Consider the following 22,779-nt stretch of genomic DNA (forward strand, 5'->3'; position numbering starts at 1 on the left):
AAGATAGGCCTAATTCTGTTACCAGGAGTGTGATCTTGGGCAAGTGACAAATTTATCTTCATTTTTTTCCATCTTCAAAACAGACAGATTACCATGCTACCTCATTACATGGTTAAAAAAATCAATAAAACTCTTGGTTTTCCATTTGGCACACAGAGAGCATTATATTTGGTGATAAGTTTCAAGTTCTTGTAACAATAAGACCATCAAGAAGAGTATGATACCACAAAGGTAACAGAAAATAAATGGCAAAGAAACTTAAGTCATGCACCACTGAATCTTAATGAAAAGTGTTTTCATTTTTCTTTTAGTCTGTTCACAAAATACTATGATATTCAGGTATTATATAAACAACAGCTTCAGGAATTATAAAATTAAGTAAAATATGACATATTATTAAATCAATTTGGGGCCAAGCAGAACAGATTAAGTTTCTGAGCATGAACGTTACTACTTGGCCCCATTCAAAGTTGCATTGGGCAAACTAGTCCTATTTGAGGGAAAAATCATCATTTATAACCACTGCCTTAAAAGTAAAACCATGAAGAAATTCTATACTGTTTATCTCTGAAAATTAGTTTAACTTTTGACTCTACTTTTAAACCCTAATTACTTCAAACAAAAATTTCCAAGGCTTCTCTGTCCCCTGAAAAATAAACTTTTTATCGAATAAGGAGGCTATAGAAAATGGATTAAAATAGATAGCACTGATATTAATAAGTAACCTGGCTGAAATAAAAGTTTATCTGCATATTTATAATAATTAAAGAACATTTGAAAATAAACTTAATTGACTTTTGAAAGAAGCAATTTCCATCATTTAAAAAGCCACTCTATGGGCGGGTTGCGGTGGCTCATGCCTGTAATCCCAGCACTTTGGGAGGCTGAGGTGGGTGGATCACGAGGCCAGGAGATCAAGACCATCCTGGTTAACATGGTGAAATCCCCGTGTCTATTAAACACACACACACACACACACACACACACACACAAATCAGCCGGGCGTGCTGGAGGGCACCTGTAGTCCCAGCTACTCGGGAGGCTGAGGCAGGAGAATGGCATGAACCTGGGAGGCGGAGCTTGCAGTGAGCCGAGATTGCGCCACTGCACTCCAGCCTGGGTGACAGAGCGAGACTCCGAAAAAACAAAAAACAAACAAACAAACAAAAGGCCACTCTATGAACCATAAATTCTGATGAGCTAATCTTTTCTATCTTCCAAGATACACATAATTCATTATTTTGACTCTAAGTTTTATCATAATGACATTTCCAGGTATCAGCAGTAATAATGGTATATTACATTTAATAAATAACTGGGTTAAAAAATAATGGAGCTTCAATATCACTGAATACATTAGTGAAACCTAAGAGTAGAGACTGCTTTTCTAACCCCCAACAATCTGCACTAAAAGGCATACTTGAACATGCATACCTTAAGTCATCACTTGGTTCTTTTTTTACTGGAGTTTCCACATACTTGGAGTCTGTTGATTGGTGCTCTCCAGGAACACTGGGATCCTGGCTTATCCTGGGGACCTCTGAAGTAAATGAGAGGTCCCCTTCATTGGAGACTCCAAAGAGGTCTGGGTCATCTTGAATTACATCAATTAAGAGGACGTCATCTTCATATGCTTTAAGAATATCTGGAAATCCTACTTCTGAAAAATTCTTAGTTATTTTTCTACCCCTAACTTCACTGGAAACTGGTCGGAATGTTTCTTGTTTATTACAGCAGAAGGAAGGACTTTTCTCTACATACCCAGGATCACAAGAAAAAGCATTATTTTCAACTGTGAGAGAAGCAACTTCTTTATTAGAAACAATATTGCCTGGTTCAGAGAAGTGACTAGATAGTTTGCTACTGTTACCATGCTTTGTAAAGCTTGGAGAAATACTACAGGAATTCTTATTGTAGAATGAGTCAGAACTAGCTTGCACTGGAGTTACATTATTTTGTATGCTCAAAGTTTGAGGTCCTAACATCGTCATGGAGACATTTTCTTTACTCCTATTGTGTCTCGTATCTGCTCCAGATAAATTGTCCAGAAGTTCTAGAGGACTGTAAGCTTCTCTCTCTGATGACTTGGCATTTACTTCTTTTCTTTTTTTTGTTTTATTCTTAAGTAAAGGAATTTTAAAATTAGTCAGTCGTCCTGTGTTCAATATTTTAACCAAGTCTGGAACTACAAATGTTTGTTTAGCAACACATGCTTTTCGATGAATAGTTTTGCCTGTAGAGTTATTTGCTTCCTGACCATCTTTGGAAGCTGCTGTCAAATTAAGTTTTGTTAAATTTCCTCTATCTCTTTTTTTATTTCCTGTTAAGCTTTGAGTATCACTGGTTAATTGAGTATCTTCAGTAGTGTTAGAAATTACCTCTGACCCACTTCTGCTCAGTTCCTCTGATTTTATCTTTTTATCATCCTTGATTATAGGTTCCTTTATAACCATTAAAGTATGTTCTACTGCAGAAACTGAAAACAAACAATTCAAATTAGAATCTAATTTTTCTTTACTTGAAGATTCAGTGTTTGTTTCTGTTAAGGAACTTTGTAATAATAATTTGGAGTCGGTTAAGTGGGTCTTGTTTATTTGGTGTTTAGGGACATCAACTTTCTTACAACTTTTCTGAGACCCAGGAAGAAAGTAACTTGATTCTGGCAAGGAAGCCTTTTTCCAACACCAGGCAGATATTCTAGCACATGAATAATAGGGCCAAGTTCTTTTACCAGTCATAGGTATTGTTCTCTGACAGCTTAACTTCAGTTCTTCAGAGTCACTTCTTAAATCTTCCCGTGAAGATCTCCTTTCAATATGGTACTCAGGTGATTTCCCTATGAAGCTTTTCGATTTAAAATCCTCTTTCAGCGCCATGTTTTCATATCCTAAGGGCTCTGAAGCATTCTCTGTTTCTTCTTTCAAAAGTGGTTCGATGGTTTTCTGAAACATAGCATTTACATGATGTTCAGAACTTGTTTCTTTTTCTACCATTTCTGGGACACTTAATAAATGATCCATCAAAGAGACTGTATTATGGCTTACTTGTCTCAAAACATTTAAAGGACTTTTAGTCTCTGCTTCTTTACCATCAGCAATCATTTGATTTTCTTGCAACATCAACTCAGACTTGTTATACTCATTAGAGAAGTTCATCTGAGTAACTGTTTCATCTGCTTTTTCAGACAACTTCATCCTTTTCCTGGGTTTTCGCCCAACACTGCTCTCCTCTATTGAATATTTATTTTTTTCACGTTGAAGGCAGGGAAGCAAGCCATTGATTTTACTTTGGTATAAATCACTCTCTTCTGGTAGTAACTTATTTACTCCCATTACATTTTCTTCAGTTTGTAAGAGTTGAGGAATATTATTTGTGTCACTCTTTTCTGCAAGACTTCTAAAGTTTTCTTTCTGTGAGAAATTTTCTGCTACATGCATACATCCACCATCAGGCTCATATGGCAGGTTGTTTTCATCATTACAATCCTTGGAATGGGGAAAACAACTGCAATCACGTAATTTAAAAACGGAATTATTTTCTAGTTCAGGTGACAAGATGTTACAAGAATATTTTAGAGTATTCTTGTACAGTTCATCTTGGAATTCAACCTTAATATTTTGTGTAGCCTCATTTTCGGTTATTTTGAGAGGTGGGTTTTCTAAGCTTTTCAGTTTTTTATTTCGAATTCTTCTTTTAATACCTTCTACTATACCTTCCTTACCCAAAGACCGCAAGCACTCCACTGTTTGGAAAGATTCCAAACTGGTTAATGATTCCTTTCTTACCAGGTCAAACCCTGGCTGTGGATCATCACTTGAGGCTTCAGTAACTTTTCTTTTTTCCTTGGCTGATCAAAAAAAAGAAAACAAAACATATCAGAAAAGATTTTATATTGAGGAGGAAAATGCAATATCATTGAAATTAAAAACTGTGAGGCTATCATTTTTATTTCCCTGAAGAGCTGTATATAAATACACATTTGTTTTTAAATGAAAGCCTTAATTTCTGTTAAGGAATTACATATAAACCTGTATAAATTCTAAAGCAACTGAATAACGCTTATAACATTGTCATCTCATACTAGACAAAATGGACCACAAGTAGGAATTCCTCCTATCATTATTCTGACCAAGGACTCCTAACGGCGAACACCCCTTTTAAAGAAATCCATTTTTTCCCATCTCCTGGTCAACTATGTGCATCAGAAATAACCATGCAGGTTCAAGTTAAAGACTAGTAGTAAAATAAAGATGGAGCACGCTGAGTTGCAAAGGCTAAAGGTAAGTGATCGTGGGTTCTTTCTTACTGTGTCTTTCCGTTTGCAAGGGGAGTTCAGCCTCCTTTGCTGCTTCTAGGCCTCGCCGGTCTGACGGGCTCACCTGGCCCCTGCGCCCCTCCATCCGACGCCTTGCGGCCTTTCCAGCCCCTGATGCCGCAACCGACTTGTCACTTTTCACCTCGCCTCTCCCAGGGGTGGCCCGGGCCACCATTCTCCTCTTTTGCCTATTCTCCCCGCGCCCCCCAGCCTCAGGGCCGCAGCCTCCCGCGGCGCCTGACCCTGGCGCCTGCCGCTTTCGCAGGTTTCGCACATTGCCTTCAGGCCCTGAGGCCGTCGTTGGGCCCAGGGGCGGAGGTCGTCGCATGTGCCCCGGGGCCGGCCCGCCGGGGTCCCTCTGCACCAGCTCGCAGGAACCCACCGCGGCGCAAAGGCCGCTCCCCCGGGCAGGCACCTATTGCCCTCTGACCCACCCCACACCGCCAGTCACCACAGCCCAGGGCCGGAAGCGGAAGTGGGGCGCGTAAGCGGAAGTAGGGCCTAGTGTCTGGGGCTCCGACTGGTGCTTCGGGATCCAACGGGCAGGAGAGTCGCGAGTTCCGTGCCAGCGTCTTTCCGGAGGGCCTCTCGCGGAGCCCGGAGGAAGGCAGTGGCCGCGCCTGATTTAATTGCAAGGGACGGTAGTGGGGCTCATCACATCACAGACCTCCGTTGTCCCTTCCACTAGGCCGAGCTTCCTGGAACCGTTCAGGGCTCATTCTCCCAGGTGCTGCTCCTCACTCATTGGCTGCTCGCAAAGGCCACTGTCAGCCAGTGGCTTCTAACTCCACACCAAGTCTCCCAGAAGCCCCTGTCTAAAAGCCTTCCTGATATATTCACCCGGATATTCCACAGGCACCTCACACTCAGGTGGGCAAACCAGCTCATCGATTCTCACAAGCTTGCTCCTTTCACATAGGTGGATGTGCCACCATGCGCCTAATTGTTTAAGCCAGAAACCTAGAAACCAGCAGAGACAACCTTCTTTCTACTTCATCCCTCACATCCACTTTCACTAAATCTGCTTGACTGTATTTTGTTTGTCAGCCACTCTCCCACTTGCCATTACCGTGGCTCTGGCCCTCAGACTTTCTTGACTGACCTACTGCATCAAGCCTCTGAATCCATCCTTGAGCTATTCCAGTCAAATTTCCACCTCCTTGCCAGGCCATGCCTCTCCTATGAAGGGGGATCCTAGCACTTCTTAGTTTGACCCTTCATGAACTGTTTTTGCTCAAAGACTAAAACTAACAGAAATCAAACTCTAGTGTGGTATCTGCAACCCTATCTGATGTAGCCTCTGAAAATTTACCTGGTTTTCTCTTACTGCCACTGCAGGGTAAAAGTTGTGCTTTGATGGAAAACTACATAGAAGTCACCCTTCCGAATTAGTTGATTCTGATTCTATGGCAGTTATTTTATGACTGTGTAAATTATAGATAAGCAATAGCAACACAAAATAATGGTCTATAGACATCCAAATTCTGTCCAATAGAAGTTTAATTGACTTCCCATTTTCACTGTGGAAGAAGCCAGTTTTGCCTCCTTTTTCACATTCATTTCATTTCTGGTCGAGAATGTTTGTTGTTTGGACTTATCCTTTGAACTAATGTTTATAAAATCTGCCTGATGAGAGAATATAATCTTTAATACATGTTCATCTATGACAGCCATTATTTTCTCTTTTTTGAAAATTATCTCATCACCACACATAGCCTGCCCGTAAGCCACGTTGGACTACTACCGAAGTTCCCCAGATTTCATATACTTTTGTCATGCTTGTGCTTCTGTACTTGACAGTCCTAGAAAGTCTTCCTTTGCTTGTCTGCCTGGTGAACTACATATTTCCCCTTCAAGATTGAGTGCAAGGATCACCCATCAAGGAAACTTTCCTGCCACTGTTCTTGCACTTTGAGGGGTAAAGTGTTTCCTCCTGTCTGCAAACACACAGTTCAACTATTTATTTGTGTGTCTCCCTTAGTAGCTTCCTTCCATCTGAGTGCAGATACCTTCCATTAATCTTTGCTTTCTGTGTGTTTAAAGAAGGACCTGGCGAATTTGAATACAAAGCATTAAAGAATGGTAGGTATGATGCATGGAGTATGACTAATATGGCAGTTTGGATGAGGGGCTCAGGTCGAGTATTCTGAGGAGCTTTTATAAAATGGAATTTAAGTAAAAGAGGTGTAAAAGATACAGAAATTTTTCTTGTTTCTTTCTCCTTGTAAATACCCTTGGTAAAAGGAAAATCAGTTTAAGACTAGCAGAATTTATAACAAGTTATCATAAGCATTTCAGGCTCATTCAACAGTCACTTTATGATTCACTTTATATATCAGTTTCCTCATCTGTAAAATGAAATAGTATCTCCTCAGAGTTCTCATGAGAATTAAATGTGCCAATATTTGTAAAGCAGTAAGAATAATGCCTAGTTGATTATAAACATTAAATAGATTTGTTAAGTAAAAACTTCAGCACACACACACACTGAGTCAGAGTCTCACTCTGTCACCCAGGCAGGAGTGCAGTGGTGTGGACACAGTTCACTGCAGCCTTGACCTCCTGGGCCCAAGTGATGCTCCCACCCTAGCCTCAGGAGTAGCTGGGACTACAGGTATGCATCACCAAGCCCAGCTCATTTCTTTCTTTTCTTTTTTTTTTTTTTTTAAATAGGGATAGAGTCTCCCTATGTTGCCCAAGCAGGCTTTGAACTCCTGGCCTAAAGTGATTCTCCCACCTCAGCCTCCCAAAGTGCAGGGATTACAGATGTGAACCACCGGCCCTGGCCTCAATATATATTAAAAGGTAGACTCTATAGAATTCTGACATTTACTACCTTCAAAATAAGCATTGCTACTAGAATGTTAGTAAAATAAAGATAAAAATTCAAGAGTCCAGCCTCTGGTCTGAATCTGGAGCCCACTGGCTTCACAGAGGCTGTTCCTGCCACTAGGCACCCACTGCCTTTGGCCCACTTTAAGGACAGATGGTATTAAAGTTGGTTGTAGGCCCAGGAATTTAGAAACTTTTATGACCCATAACTGTTGAACAATATGTAGAACAGGAATGAGCAGAACTTAGTAGCATAGGAAATTCCAAAATCAAGTGCAGTCGTCCCTCCCTATCTGTGGATTCTGCATCCGCAGATTCAACCAAGTGTGTAACAAAAATATTTGAAAAAAAATGAATAAAAGATACAAAATTAAAAACCAATGTAACAATTATTTACATTGCATGAGGTATTGTAAGTAATCTAGAGATGTTTTAAAGTATACAGAAGGATGTGTGTAGGTTATATGTAAATACCATGATATTTTATGTAAGGAACTGAATCACAGATTTTGGTATTGAGAGAGGTCCTGGAACCAACCCTCTGTGGACATTGAGGAAGGACTGTATTATACTTAGGGTTCTGCATGGGAAAATTTTAATCTTTATTACAGCTTTTAAAATCCTCATACCAAACTGCTTTCACAGAAAACTTGAGGTTAGATGTCTTTATAAAAAGTTTCCATGCATCTTCTGTTCTCTTCTGTGAAATGATTATCATAATTTTACTTATTATGCATGGCAATATCTGGAAAGGGAAGGCATTATCATTTATCAAAAAAGACTGTCTTCCTAGTGGGAGACCTCACATTCTTGGGAATCCAGAACATGAAGCAGAATATTTACTGATAGCTATTGGGTTGCATCTCAGTCCACACAGAGATGACCTTCTGTGGGTGCCTAAGAATCCCTTCTCTTCTAGTCCGTTCCCTTTTCCTTTTCTACCCATGTGCTCTTGTCCCTGCATCCTGGTTGGCAATATTGCCCAGCCCTTGAAGTCAACTTCAGGGTCACCACTTCTTCAATGTCCTAGTTCTATCCAGAAAAGAGGACAGCAGAGCTACATTCTCTGCATTCCACAACTCTAAGTTGTAGATTATTGATCCTCTGGACTGGCTACATAATTTATGGGCCCCAGTGCAAAATGAAAACTCACACAGCCCTTTGTTCAAAAATTAAAGTTTCCCCATTTCTTTGGGTCTTCATTTCTAAAGGCTTTTGTGTCATGTAAAACTTAAGGAAGTTTGTGAGCTTTCAGCCGGGCATGGTGGCTCACACCTGCAATCCCAGTACTTTGGGAGGCTGAAGCAGGAGGATCGATTGAGCCTAGGTGTTCAAGACAAGCCTGGGCAACACACTGAGACCCTGTCTCAAAAAAGAAAAAAAAAAAATTAAAAACTTTCAAGACAGCGACAGCAGAGCATTAAACCAAGTATGGAACCCTGTGCAGCTACACAGGCCATGTCCCCATAAAGCTGACCTTATAGATTCATGTTCTATTTATACAAACATCTATAAGACTAACAGTCCTCTCTATTGCTAATATTTGTCAACTCTAACATCATAACTTCTATCCTTTATTATGCCAGTCCATGGCCAATTTGCAGTTAGAGCAATTCCATACCCTTTTTCTGCCCTGCTATGACTCACAGAGGCCAGCTCCTGATTCTGCATTTTCCATATTCCTGGGTCAGCTGGCTTTGGATGAGACTAGGCCAATAGAGAAGTCTGGCAGAATAAAGAAGGGAGAGTTTTCCCACATTGCTTTCTGCCTTGAACTGCCTAGCAGACAACCGGTACATCTCCCCTGGGGCTCCATCTCTTGCTGGAGGGGCTCTCTGTGGGGGCAGCTTCAGCCATGTGCCTTGAAGTCCCTTTGCCCCTCCAGCCTAGAAGTGGTAGTTGCTTTCTGCTGTTATTAATATCTGGGCACCACAAACCTCATTTGATTTCTCAGTTCTTCTATCCCATTCTCTGCAGTACAATCCTGTTTTGTTGGGAGTGATGAGGTTCAGAACATGCTACCCCAAAATATGGCACCTTGGCATTTGAGAAAACAGCAGAAGCAAGATCACTTTTACCCTCCCCCTGCCCTTCTCCCCTGAAACAGGCCATAAAATCTAGCTGACGTTTTCCTGAAGTAGGCCATAGACCCTCATTCCAGAGGTGCCCTTCTTATTCCTGGAAGAAAGCAATATCCTTATGTCTGAAGACACAGGGACACAGAGAAGAACCTGAACAAACAAGCCTTGCTAAGTTCTCCCCAGTTTATTACCATTAGATCACACCCCCTTTGTCCAATTACACTTCTGCGCAACTGCCCACTATTTAAGTATAAAAATACACAAGTTTCTCTATTTCTTTGAGTCTTCTTTTCTGAAGGCTCCTGTGTCATGTAAAACTTAAGTTTGTGAGCTTTTCTCTTGTTAGTATGTTTTTATTATAGGTGCCTCAGTCATGAACCTAGTGATGATTATGAAAATAAGTATCTTCTCCCCTATGGGAGGAAATATTTTTTTCCTCCTTTGACTTGGGTCCAGTGTTTGGGGGTCTGCAAATTAACTGACAGTAGACATATTAATAGAAGAAAAGACAAAATTTGTGTATTCACTCTGGATCCTTTAGATGAAATGGCTATTCAATCAGCCAAAGATAGAAGTTTATATATCCACTGAAAAAGGAGAAAGGAGGGGGAGAAAGGGCTTCTGTGGAAGAATGAGTAGAAAGTTTGGTTCAAATAAAGTTTAAGCAATTACTAATTCCAGTGATAATAGTTAGTCTTTTTTTTTTTTTTTTTGGCTGTAAATCATTCCGAGAGGGAATTATGGTGGCTGGTATTTTCTGGGAGGTCCTGCTTAACTCAGCAAAAGAAGTTTAGATAAGGTCCGCCCGCCTCCTGCTCTCCTGGCTGCTGTTTGTTCAGATGGTTTTAGCTTAAAATAATCCTTATGCCACTGAGGGGCATTTGAGATTCCGACAATTTAAAATACTTAATTTCTTTTTTCCTGGTGAGAGAGCCCCCTCTGTAACTAAAGGAAGCTGGAAGAAACAGTGTGAAAGCAAAGACTTGTTCAGTCACAGTGGCAGAAGATGTTCTTTCACTGTCTTGAAATTAGCGTTTAAATAATGCACGAATAAATTTTGTGTTCTCCCAAAACGGTCTCTTATCTTTTCTGCTAAACATTCCCCATGTTTTCTCCAAGTTTGACTTCTTATTCAATTTCTGATTGTAAATCATCTGCCTAGGAATATTATCCAATCCAATGTTCAGCAGACAATAACATATCGGTATCTCTCAAATGTTAAAAAAAAAAAATTAATGATCCTATTTTACGTTGGAGAAAAATGAAAGGTTTCAAAACCTGCCGCTTGCCTCCAGTAATTTTACATCTTAAAGTCCAGACTTCGGAATCTCAATTAACTTTCTATCCACTAGAGGGCCCCGGATCAGAGTCGCCAACGATGACTCACCCTCTTTCCTCAGGCTGCAGGAACTCCAGGCTCTTTAATCTTAAGAGCCTCTCTGATTGTGTCATTGAGTCGGAAGAACTCAATTACTCAATGTAATAAGTCCAAAATGGAACACAATAGGAATCTGTGAGCAGAACAGGACCTTGAAATAATCTAGTCTAACCTCTCCGTTTTACTCCTGAGAGGCAAGAGCAGCTAAGTAATTTAAAAGTGCGGTGAATCAATCATTTCCTAAGCGTTTCCTCTTGGTTGCTGCCTAGCCGCCTGTGCTTCCAAAGTGACCATTCTCCAGGAGGCAAGAACCTGTGGTCTGAAAGAGAGATGGAAGCAAGCTTATTCTACTGCTTCTGCACCCGTCGTACACTTAAGAATGCCTAAGGTGGATGTGCCCATACTCTGGCATCTCCGGAAAGGATCTCGTAATATTTATCCCTCTCAAATTTTAAAGTTAGGGCCGGCTGTGGTGGCTCAGGCTTGTAATCCCAGTACTTTGGGAGGCCGAGACGGGTAAATCACCTAAGGTCAAAAGTTCCAGACCAGCTTGGCCAACATGGTGAAACCCCATCTCTACTAAAAATATGAAAATGAGGCTGGGTGTGATGACTCACTCCTATAATCCCAGCACTTTGGGAGGCCGAGGCAGGTGGATCATTTGAGGTCAGGAGTTCGAGACCAGCCTGGCCAACATGGTGAAACCCCACCTCTATTAAAAATACAAAAATTAGCTGGGCATGGTGGCGCACGACTGTAATCCCAGCTACTAGGAAGGCTGAGGCAGGAGAATAGCTTGAACCTGGGAGGCGAAGCTTGCAGTGAGCCGAGATGGCGCCACTGCACTCCAGTCTGGACGACAGGGCGAGACTCCATCTCGGGGGGGAAAAAAAAATGTCAAGTTGGATTAGGGCCATCATTTCAGTGTATTATTTTGTTTGTTCGTGGAGGAGAGAATCGCCATGTCACTATCCCATATGGGATAACCTCAGAAGGGCAAAGAGAGCTATGTCAGTGGCTACGACGTTAACATGAAGTTTGTCAATGGATAGAGCAGACGGTTGTCTAAATGGTTTGATTTGATGTGTGACAAGGAAAATTCCTCCTATATGGTCTCTTTCCACTAAGGAGAATATTATATGTATTTTTAAATATACTGATGACTTTTAAAGTGGTATCTCCAGCCCTATGTCCTGCTTTGTGTCCTCTTGGCCATGTCTCTTGGGGTAACCACTTCCTTGCTGGCTTCCACTCACCTGGTGGGGTGCGTTCACCAGGACTCTCCCCTTTCTGCCCCAGGGATTTCCCAAATGCCTAGGAGCAGACAGCTGGCTTCCTTCAGGGCTCGGGCAACTAGAAAGTGCAGCAGTGCTAGCATGCCTGTAGAAACCTTCAACAAGCAGGGGAGGGGAGCTGATGGATAAATGCTCCTGCCTCCTGTTCCACAGACAGTGCTGGAAGCAGTCTGTACATTTTGTCAGTTACCTCTGAAAGGTTGAGCTCTCATTGCACAAGTCAGCAACGTTAATAACATACCCTTTGATTAGATTTTGCTCCTTCCTTGTCTCACTCTTCCTATTCTCTCACTTCTGGTCCCTGTACTTCCCAAATAACCTATTTACACATAGGTCCTTGCCTTGGGCTCTATCCAAGCTAAGACAATATCCAATCAACATTTAAAATATGCTGAAATATAACTTTATTCCCCCACAGTTTCCCTAGCTCGGCAAATGGCAACTCTGTAATTCTGTTTACTTAGGTCAAAAATTTTAGACTCATTCCGGAATCCTCTTTCCCAACTCCCATCCAATCCATCAGCAAACTGTGTTTGCTCTACTTTAAAACATATCCCAAATCTTACCATTTCATATCACCTCCATCACTTCCACCCCCTAGTCAGGCCAACATCCTTCCTGGTCTGGACTATTTTAAAAATCTCCTTACTGGTTTTTCTATTTATAACTTTATCCAACTATCCTCTACACAGTTGATCCATTAAAATTCAAGTTGCTTCTGCCCAGAAACTCTCCAATGGCTGCTCATCTCATTTAGAATAAAATCCAAAGTCCTCTGATACTCTGCATATAATAACAGCTCTGGAATCCCTCTGCCCTAATATTCTAAGACACCCCTCTTCCTTGTGTGGCTCCACCCCACTGACCTCATCCTCAGCGCTTAAACTGCTAAGCAAGCTCCTCTCCTCAGATCTTTTGCATTTACTGTTTCTCTGCCTCGAATGTTTCTTCCCTCCAGAATCCACATGCTCCACTTCCTGACTTCCCTCAGCTTTCTGCTCAAATGATCCTTTATAGAGCAACCCTCTCTAATCACTGTTAAATTTTAAAATCTGGATTTAGCAATATATTAGTCCATTTTCACGCTGCTGATAAAGACAGACCTGAGACTGGGTAATTTATAAAGAAAAAGAAGTTTAATGGACTCACAGTTCCACATGGCTGAGGAGGCCTCACAGTCATGGCGGAAGACAAAAGGCATGTATTAAATGGCGGCAGACAAGAAAGAACTTGTGCAGGCAGATTCCCAGTTATAAAACCATCAGATCTCATGAGACTTATTCACTACCACGAGAACAGTACCGCCCCTTTGATTCAATTGTCTCCCACTGGGTCCTGCCCACAACACATCAGAATTATGGGAGCTACAATTCAAGATGAAATTTAGGTGGTGACACAGCCAAACTATATCAAACAAGGACAGAACTTTATTCAAAAAGATCATTGCAAGGAGGGAAAGAGACTATTGCAGTAAAAGAAGGGTGTGACCATAAGGTCTGCAGGGGCTTCCAGAAGTGAGTAAGAAGAGTTTTCCTTCGTTATAGAGAGGAGTAAATAAAGCTAGAAAAGATGAGGTATGGGGTAGTGGCGTGTTCCAAAGAGTGGCGTGTTCCAAAGAGTGGTGTGTTTCAACAGGAGATCACAGAATGTTTGACCCTGAGGCCAGCCTCTTCTCAGGAGGGGCTGTATATTGAGCCAAAGTTCGGGGACCTGGAGGAAGGAGAGAAGCTGAACTGAAGTGTGAAACATGCATTTTGTTCCAATTGGTCAGTGGGGACAAGTAGTTCAGCTGATTTACGAAGCAAAGAAAGGTCGGTGTCTGGCTTCATCATAGATAATTTAGGTGAGTATCTGTGAGTCTTATCTCAGTTACATGGGGAAAGGTGGTTCTTTGCAGGAAGCTGTTTTTTGGAACACAAAGGGCAGGGAGATATCTTAACCTTCCCTTTTTCAGGGTCACAGGGCACAAGTAAAATTCAACATTGCTACCACTCTATAATGGAAGTTCCCTCCCATGCACTTTTCCAGTTTGATTTTCCTCATGACACTTTTAACAGTGCCATATTGTGTATTTGCTCATTGTTAGTCTTCCCCAACTCTCAGCTAGAACAGGGCCTTTTTTCATGCCCTGCTGTAACTCTATTAATGAAAACAGTGCCTGGCACACAGGTGTCAAGTTAACATTTGTTGGCTGCGTGGGGCCTGCACTTTTTTTGGAGGGGTTGTGGAATAGCAGGACTGTCAGGGTCATGGCTCAGGAAGCTGATCTGGAAGGGATGTGCAGCATTGTAGGAAGAAATGAACTTCCTTGGAGGACCCTCTCCACAGTCCACGTGGGAAGGATGAGGCCTGTGACAGAGTGAAACACTGACAAATGAGGTTACAGATTCAAGGGATCCTTACGAAGAAAAATTTCTCTTTGAGAGCCAAGAGAGTCTTATTTTAATCTCTTAAAAATTGATAAATAATAATTGTACGTACTTACAGGATACAATGTGATGTTTTGACATATGTATACATTGCAGTTACATCAAGCTAATGAACATATCCATCGCCTGATATATTTCTTTTCATGGTATGAAATCTACTCTTAGCAATTTTGAAATATACATTATTACTAACTATAGTCACCACGCAGTCCAAAAGATCTAAAAACGTTGTTCCTCTTAACTAAAACTTGGCACCCTTTGACCAGCATCTCTCCATCACCAACCCTCTACCCACCATTCTAATCTTTGCTTCTGTGAGTTTCACTTTTTTAGATTCTATATATAAATGAGGTCGTGCGGTATTTGTCTTTCAAGAGTGTCATATTGATCTCTCTTCTCTTGGCACCTAGCATAACTCCTTGCCACTGGTCAGTCCTTAAAAATAAATGTCATGGTGTCTCCATGAGAGGAGTGTTGGGAAGAGTTTGTATATATCTATGTTGAAGAACATCAAGAGTGAAAACAAGAGCAAATGTACATCTTAAAAAGGGTATGAAAAGGAAAGAATTCCCAGCCCTGGCATTGTCTTCAGTACTTTCCTTTGAAGGAGAACCATATTGACAGAAGAACATCACATATTTGGTGGCACCAAAGAGCTAGATTGCTTTCTTCTGTTTACCTAAGATCTATCTTTCAATAGCCACTGCCCATGTAGCCACCCCTTACCCCACAGGCTGGTCAAAAGCACTGACACTATCAGGCAACCTACAGCCCTACGCCTCATTTGTCACCCCTTAGGATATATGCCTTCAACAGTAATGGTTGTCTTAGACTTGGCAAACATGGAAGTAGTGTAGACCATGGGCTCTGGTGCCAAACAGCCTGGGTTCAAATTCTGGCTCCAGCATTTACCAGCTCTGTGACCTTGGACTAGGTATATAAATCTTTATGCCCTAGTTTCCTCCTCAGTAATAGTCATACTTACTTCATCCAATTGTCCTGAAGATTAAATGTCAATGTAACAATGTTTGGCATGAAGAAAGCACTAAATGAAGTGTTAGTTTTAGGAAATCCTCTTTTAATAATTGTACTGTATATCTCCGGTTTAGTAGTGAAGTTCTATTTATATTCAGCACTCTGATCCATGTCCATGCCAAGAGATTCAGCAAAGGGCTGAGAGAAAACACTGTCTTGTATGCATCAGTTTCTAAGATTTTACATGAAATGCCAGCATTCATATCTTGACATACTGTAGAATGCATACCTGCACCCCTGACCCCAGCCCCCAACAACATTCCCTCGTTCTTTTCTCTTATCTAATTCACAGTCTCTGGTATTACTTTTTGCATGAAACACAAGGCGTAAGTCAATGGATGCTGACTTGGTGGGAGGGGGAGCTTGCTGCTTCTCAATGCTTAAAACCTGGAACACCCAGTGATGTCAGAAATTTGTCCTTTCAGTCAGCATGTACTTAGTAAGCAGCTATTATGTTCCACATCCTGTGCCCAACCTACCCTTAATGCAACATAGTTCAGTAAAGAAAACAGATAACAAATAACGTCACGAGGTTCCATTCCAAATAGAGTTGAAAAGAGGGCTTGTAGGCTGATCCAGCACTTTTTCTCACATACTGCCTGGCACCCATTGATAGAATGTGGCTTTGGTTTATCCAGGAAGTGGCTAAGCCAGCATTAGGTTGAAAAGGGTTACGTGTTCATGAGGCAATTCAAACTGTACAGAGGCACATAAATTAAATTAAAAAGTGAAAGTCTTTCCTCCAATATCTTTTCCCAGAGGTAACCACTCTTAGATTGGGTGTCCATTTCTCCAGGTTTTCTATAGATGTACAATTAGCATATATATATATGAAACATGTACAATATTTTGTTTGGACATAAACTTTCCTCAAAACAAAGCAGTTCCTATTGTTGCTCAACTTGTCTCAATTTATTTTTCCCCCCGGTATATTTTGTAATTTTTTTTTTCAGATATTGATTCACAAAGTTTTCATAGAAATTGTAGCCCTCTGTTCCATGACCCAAGCAAGTACTATGTGGAATAGTGCTATGTAAATAAAGATTTTTGATGACCAAGGGAATGGAAGGAGCGAGGAAGATACACAACATTTTTACTATTTTTCTCATTGCAGGGACAACTAATTAAAAAGTTAGAAATAAAATTAAAATATGATTAAGTTTGAATTCATACTTAATGATTGTGTTCCTGATAGTTCAATTTTCAGTTTTATCCATTTTTATAATTAATTGTTTAGGATTCCTATATCTTCCTAAGAAATTTGCCATTTTATCTTTATGAAACACCCCTCTATTTCTGGCAATACTCTCTGCCTTGATACTACTTAGATTTTTTTTTTTTTTTTTTTTTTTGTGATGGAGTCTCACCTTGTCGCCCAAGCTGGAGAGCAATGGTGCAATCTCAGCTCACTGCAACCTCTACCTTCCAGGTTCAAACGATTCTCCTGCCTCAGCCTCCCAAGTAGCTGGGATTACAGGCATGCACCACCATGTCCAACTAATTTTTGTATTTTTTAGTAAAGATGGGGTTTCACCATGTTGGCCAGGCTGGTCTCAAACCCCTGACCTCGTGATCTGCCTGCCTTGGTCTCCCAAAGTACTGGGATTACAGGCGTGAGCCATCTACTTAGATTCTTAAAAATAGCCCCCTGGTATTCTTATGGTTAGTGTTGGTATATAGTTTATCTTTTGTTACATTTGTTTCTGTCGTTTCCCATTTTTTTTTTTTTTTTTTTTTTTAAGACGGAGTCTCGCTCTGTCGCCCAGGCTGGAGTGCAGTGGCGCGATCTCGACTCACTGCAAGCTCTGCCTCCTGGGTTCACGCCATTCTCCTGTCTCAGCCTCCCCAGTAGCTGGGACTACAGGCATCCGCCACCACGCCCGGCTAATTTTTTGTATTTTTAGTAGAGACGGGGTTTCACCGTGTTAGCCAGGATGGTCTCGATCTCCTCACCTTGTGATCCGCCCACCTCGGCCTCCCAAAGTGCTGGGATTACAGACGTGAGCCACTGCGCCCGGCCTGTCATTTCCCTTTAACCTGTCTGTAGGCCTCTTGTAATAACATACAGTTGGGTGTTGGTATTTTTTTCCCCCTAGTTTGACATTCTCTTAATTTAATCTCTTGAGGATTTAGGCATTATTTATTTATTTATTTATTTTTAGATGTAGTCATGCTCTGTCGTCCAGGCTGGAGTGCAGTTGCACAATCTCACCTCACTGCAACCTCCGCCTTCCGGGTTCAAGCAATTCTCCTGTCTCAGCCTCCGGAATAGCTGGAATTACAGGCATGCACTACCATGTCCAGCTAATTTTTGTATTTTTAGTAGAGACAGGGTTTCACCATGTTGGCCAGGATGGTCTTGAACTTCTGACCTCAAATGATCCGCCCACCTCAGCCTCCCAAAGTGCTGGGATTACAGGCGTGAGCCACTGTGCCTGGCCTTAGCCACTAATATTTAACGTAATTACTGATATGGTTGGATTAAATCTACTGTCTTGCTGTTTGCTTTGTGTGTCCCATCTGTTCTTTCGTCTCCCTTTCCTGACTTAAAAATTTTTTTTTAGGAATTTAGATATATTTTTGTGGCAGTGGTGGAGGGGTTAAACAGTAACCTGTTGTTTTTAGTAACCAGAAATTATAATATGTATCCTTAACTCATTATATTTGCCTTAAATTGGTTCTTTACCATTTCCAGAATCATATAAGAACCTTTAACAATGTAATTCCGCTTACCATCTCTTGCTCTTTATGACATTGTCATATTTTACTTATACATGTTATAACCCCTTACAATACATTGTTGTTATTGTTGCTCTAAATAGTTAGCAATCTTTTGTAACATTTTAAACAGTCATTTATATTTGCCCATTTATATTTCTGAACATTTCCTGCATGTAGTGAGAGTACATGGGGGGAGAAATTCTTGTGAGTTTATTTGTTGAAGAATGTCTTTATTCCACTTTGTGTTATAGAATATGCTTTCATTGGGGATAGAATTACAGGCTAGCTTTTATTTTGTTTCTTTCCCCTCTAGGCACTTTAAAGAAATAGTTCCATTGTCTCTGGCTTCCATTTTTTTGTCGTTGTTATTGAAAAGTCGCTGTTATTCTTATTGCTGTTCCCTGAATGTAATATGTCCTTTTTTCTGTCAGTTTGAGATTTTCCCATTATTTTTGACGTATAGTAGTTTAACTAGGTGTAGTTTTTTTTATATTTGTCTGCTTGGGGTTCACTGAGCATCTTGAATCTAGGAAGGGCTTGTTCCCTTCTCTGGTATTTCCTCTAGATTTCTTCTCCCTTGTCTTTACAAAATATTAAAAAAAATTTTTGGTTATTATGATAAGAGCAAGGATGAAAGCTGAACGCTCTGCCTCTGATATTTAATTCATCTATTCACAACATAATTTAATGGGTAGTCAACTAAGCTTCTTTTACCATATTGATTCAAACCTGTCAAAGTAAAACAATGCTCCTTCACCTGAATCAATAGCACACACGTGCACGTACATACATACACACACTAACCTTTTCAGTTTTAGGGTGTGTAGCTGGTTATTTGCTTCTTTGCAGATTTTATTTTATTATCATTTTTTGAGACAGGGTCTCTCACTCTTTTGCCCACGCTGGAGTGCAGCAGTGTGATCATGGCTCACTGTAGCCTCCAACTCCCAGGCTCAAGTGATCCTCCTACCTTAGCCTCCTGAGTAATTGGGGCTACAGTAACTGCGCTACCATGCCTGATTAATTTTTTTTTTTTCTTTTTTTTGAGACACAGTCTCGCTCTGTCACCCAGGCTGGAGTGCAGTGGCTTGATCTTGGCTCACTGCAAGCTCCGCCTTCTGGGTTCACGCCATTCTCCTGCCTCAGCCTCCCGAGTAGCTGGGACTACAGGCGCCCACCACCACACCCGGCTAATTTTTAAAAAAATATTTTTAGTAGAGATGGGGTTTCACCATGTTAGCCGGGATGGCCTCGATCTCCTGACCTTGTGATCTGCCCATCTTGGTCTCCCAAAGTGCTGGGATTACAGGCATGAGCCACCGCGCCCGGCTACCTGGTTAATTTTAAAAAATTTTTCATAGAGGCGAGGTCTCACTATGTTCCCCAGGCTGGTTTTGAACTCCTAGCCTCAAGCGGTTTTTCCACTTCAGCCCCACAAAGTGCTGGGATTACAGGCGTGAGCCACTGTGCCCAACCTTCTTTGCAGACTCTAAAATGTCGCTTTTTGTTTCAGGAAACTGACTGAAATTTGTTTGGCTTTAATCTGCATGAGCATAGGTGTTTGTACATTCATCTGGTAATTCCACTATCTGTAGCAGTTGTGGGTTTGTCTCTGTACTTGTTTCTTTCATCTGTGCTGGGTTTGGTCATGTTTCTTAGCTTCTTGTGTACCTGGTTATATTTGACTGTATTGATTGTTTATGAACATACTTGAAAACATTCTTTATAGATTTATAGAAATATGTGGGATTATATTATCTTCCTCCAGAGAAGATTTTTCAATTGTTTGCTTCAGTCACCCAGAGGCACTAGCAATGTGAGACCACCTGTATCCAGTATAAACACAAGATTTTCCCAGCCACCCAGATGAGTCCTGGAGTTTATGCAAGGGGCGATTTACTTATAGTTCACTTGCATTTCTACGGTTCAGCCTGTCAGGCTTACGACACTAAGTGAGGAATTTTTTGCTGATGCTTTCCTCTCTTGATCAGCTCTCAACTTCTTATTTAACCTCATAGCCTTGAGAGGCTGTCAGAGGTACGACTCAGTCTCTCAGTTCCTCCGCTTGTGCTTTCTAGATTTAGTGAATAAAAATGCAGAACAACTGAATTTGAATTTTAGATTATCAACAAATAATTTTTTAGTACAGATATACCTCCTACAATATTTGGAACATACTTATACTAAAATTATTCATTGCTGACTGGGAGCAGTGGCTCATGCCTGTAATCCCAGCACTTTGGGAGGCTGAGGTGGGAGCTTGAGCCCAGGAGTTCAAAACCAGCCTGGGCAACATGGTGAGACCCCATATCTACAAAAATTACAAAAAAAGTTAGCCGAGCATAGTGGTGCATGCCTGTAGTCCCAGCTACTCAGGAGGGTGAGGCGGGAGGATCGCTTGAGCCTGGGAGGTAGAGGCCACAGTGAGCCGAGATCGCACCACTGCCACTCCAGCCTGGGCGACAGAGGAAGACCCTGTCTCAGAAAAAAAAAAAAAAAATGTAATCGAGATAGTCTATGGCTAAAAGCAATGGATGAATTATCTGTGAGTGACTAGAAGATTCTTTAGCTTGCCCAAGTCGTCATCTAGGATCAGGAGTTTATTCCTTACTACAGAAAATTCACAAGACTAGAGGAAGACAAAAATAAAGTTTAGTTTTGGTCAGGTTATGCATTTGTTAAAAAAAAAAAACCTACTATTCATATTTGAGTGTGTTCTATAAGAGACATGGCATTTGGTCCTCCTACCAGCTCTATGAGGATGGGCTTGTTGCCAGGACACTTAGTTAGGGACACTGAGACTCAGAGGGGTATCCTCCTTTAGCAAATTGGAGCAGGGTGGACATTTACAACCATTTGTCCAACTCCTTAGCCTGCGAAGTTCCTCACTGCACTACAGTGCCTCCCATGAATGTATTTCTCTAGTGCTTCCTGGGGGTTAAGGCATCAGCATATTTTGTTTATCCTTCTGGTAATGCTATGAAGTGGGCCAGTGGATGGTGACAGCCCCAGTTTTACAAAGGAAAGTGATTTGTAGAGATTCCAAGCCTTGCTCATGTCTACTGGTTCTGTGGCCTGTTTTTTGATTCTTGCTCTGTTGGTCTTTCTCTATTTCTCTAGGGTGCCTTTCAGAAACTAACTTTGCTGAACCTAAGGGTTATGCTTAGAGATAATTTTCTATTGATTAACTTTTGAAAAGTTGTGAAATACACACATACAGAAAAATATACAGAACACACATTCGGCTTAAGCAAAGGTCTATGTAGCCATAATCAGCTCAAGAAGCAATATTTCAACACTCCAGAAACCCCATGTGCCCTGACCATAATCCTGCCTCTTCAAAGATAGTGCTGTGTCTTTCATGGCCTTTCTTGCCTTGTTTTATAGTTTTACCACCTACATGTACTTGTATGTCTCTCAACACTACAGTACAGTATTGTTTTCAAACTTTATATAAACTGAGTTGTATTGGTGTACTATTTGGTGTTGAACGTTTTTTACTCAACATTGTTTTAAAGGTTCACCTATATTGCTATACATAGCTCCAGTTTGCTTTTATTACTGTATAATAAATTTCACTGTATGAACATACCAAAGGAATGTATTTATTTACTACTGGATAATAGGATTGTTTCATGTTTTGACTGATTATAGACAATATAATGTTTCTGCATGTGTATACATGAAGACATTTCTGTAGGGTGGCATGGCATTTCTCGGTCATTGGGTGTGGCCATGGTAGTGTGTGTGCTGGAGCTTCCTCATGCTGTCCCTCAAGGGCCACTTGTTAAATTTTCTGAAATTTTATGAGCAAATTGTTAACACAGCTATTAAAAGTTGAATTATGTAAACTTATAATTAAAAATTATGTTAAAAATAAAGGTGACACATACTGAAGACTCATCACTTTCTAGTTATTTTACAACATTTATATCATTATCTATACTTTTGAGATTCCTTCTGTTTATTGTATCTATATGGTAGAAACACTATATAATGGTGTGTACTATTGTGCATCTTTTCTCAATTGTACATTCAGTAATGTCACTTTGGTAGCTTGAAATCAGTCATAGCGGGAGTATTTACACCATGGAAATAAGAAAAAACTACAAATCAAGGCTTTCCCTCTGGAGAGCTGGTTGTTAAAACATTTGGCAGCCCACCACTGGATGTGTGTCGTCAAATTTATCAGAAAATTCCAAACTGTTTTCCCAAGTTGTACCAATTTGCATCCCTACCAGCAATTTCAGAGTTCCTGTAGATCCTTGCCAACACTTACATTTGATTCTGCTGGGCAAGTAGCAGTATCTAATTGTGGTTTTCATTTGCATTTCCCTTCAGCACTTGTCTTGTTTATTGGCTATTTGGATTTCCTCTTTCTGTGAAGTGCTTCTTCAAGTCTTCTGCTCATTTTTCTATTATATTGGCTGTCTTTTTAATCATTTTGTAGGAGATCTTTTCTCTTACAAAGGTTATGGACCCTTTGTTGATTAGGTATATTGCAAATATCTCTTGTGACATTTCACTTTTTCCTTTCTTGTTGTAAAACAGGCACACACAAAACACACACACACACACACACACATAAAATGTAGTTTAATAGGTTAGTATAAAGCAAATCCCTTGCAATCACTACCCAGGCTGAAAAATAGACCTTTGCTGACCACTTTGGAGGTAGTGACTCTGTGCCAAT

General features: G+C 40.8%; 1 protein-coding gene across 2 annotated transcripts in view; it reads right to left on the reverse strand.

Moving 5' to 3' along the window:
• TOPAZ1 (testis and ovary specific PAZ domain containing 1) overlaps window positions 1–6,807 on the reverse strand; it is a 51,954-nt gene extending 45,147 nt beyond the window's left edge. For both annotated transcript variants that reach the window (XM_031663427.1, XM_031663426.1), the window contains exons 1-2: window positions 4,307–6,807; window positions 1,435–3,847 (exon numbers count right to left, since the gene is read on the reverse strand). In XM_031663427.1, coding sequence (XP_031519287.1) covers window positions 1,435–3,847; window positions 4,307–4,643 — 2,750 coding nt within the window. In that variant the 5' untranslated portion in view covers window positions 4,644–6,807. The remainder of the gene's footprint in view (window positions 1–1,434; window positions 3,848–4,306) is intronic.
• Window positions 6,808–22,779: the final 15,972 nt, after the last annotated feature.

Source organism: Papio anubis, chromosome 2, assembly GCF_008728515.1.
Source record: "Papio anubis isolate 15944 chromosome 2, Panubis1.0, whole genome shotgun sequence".
In the NCBI taxonomy this organism is placed as follows: Eukaryota; Metazoa; Chordata; class Mammalia; order Primates; family Cercopithecidae; genus Papio; species Papio anubis.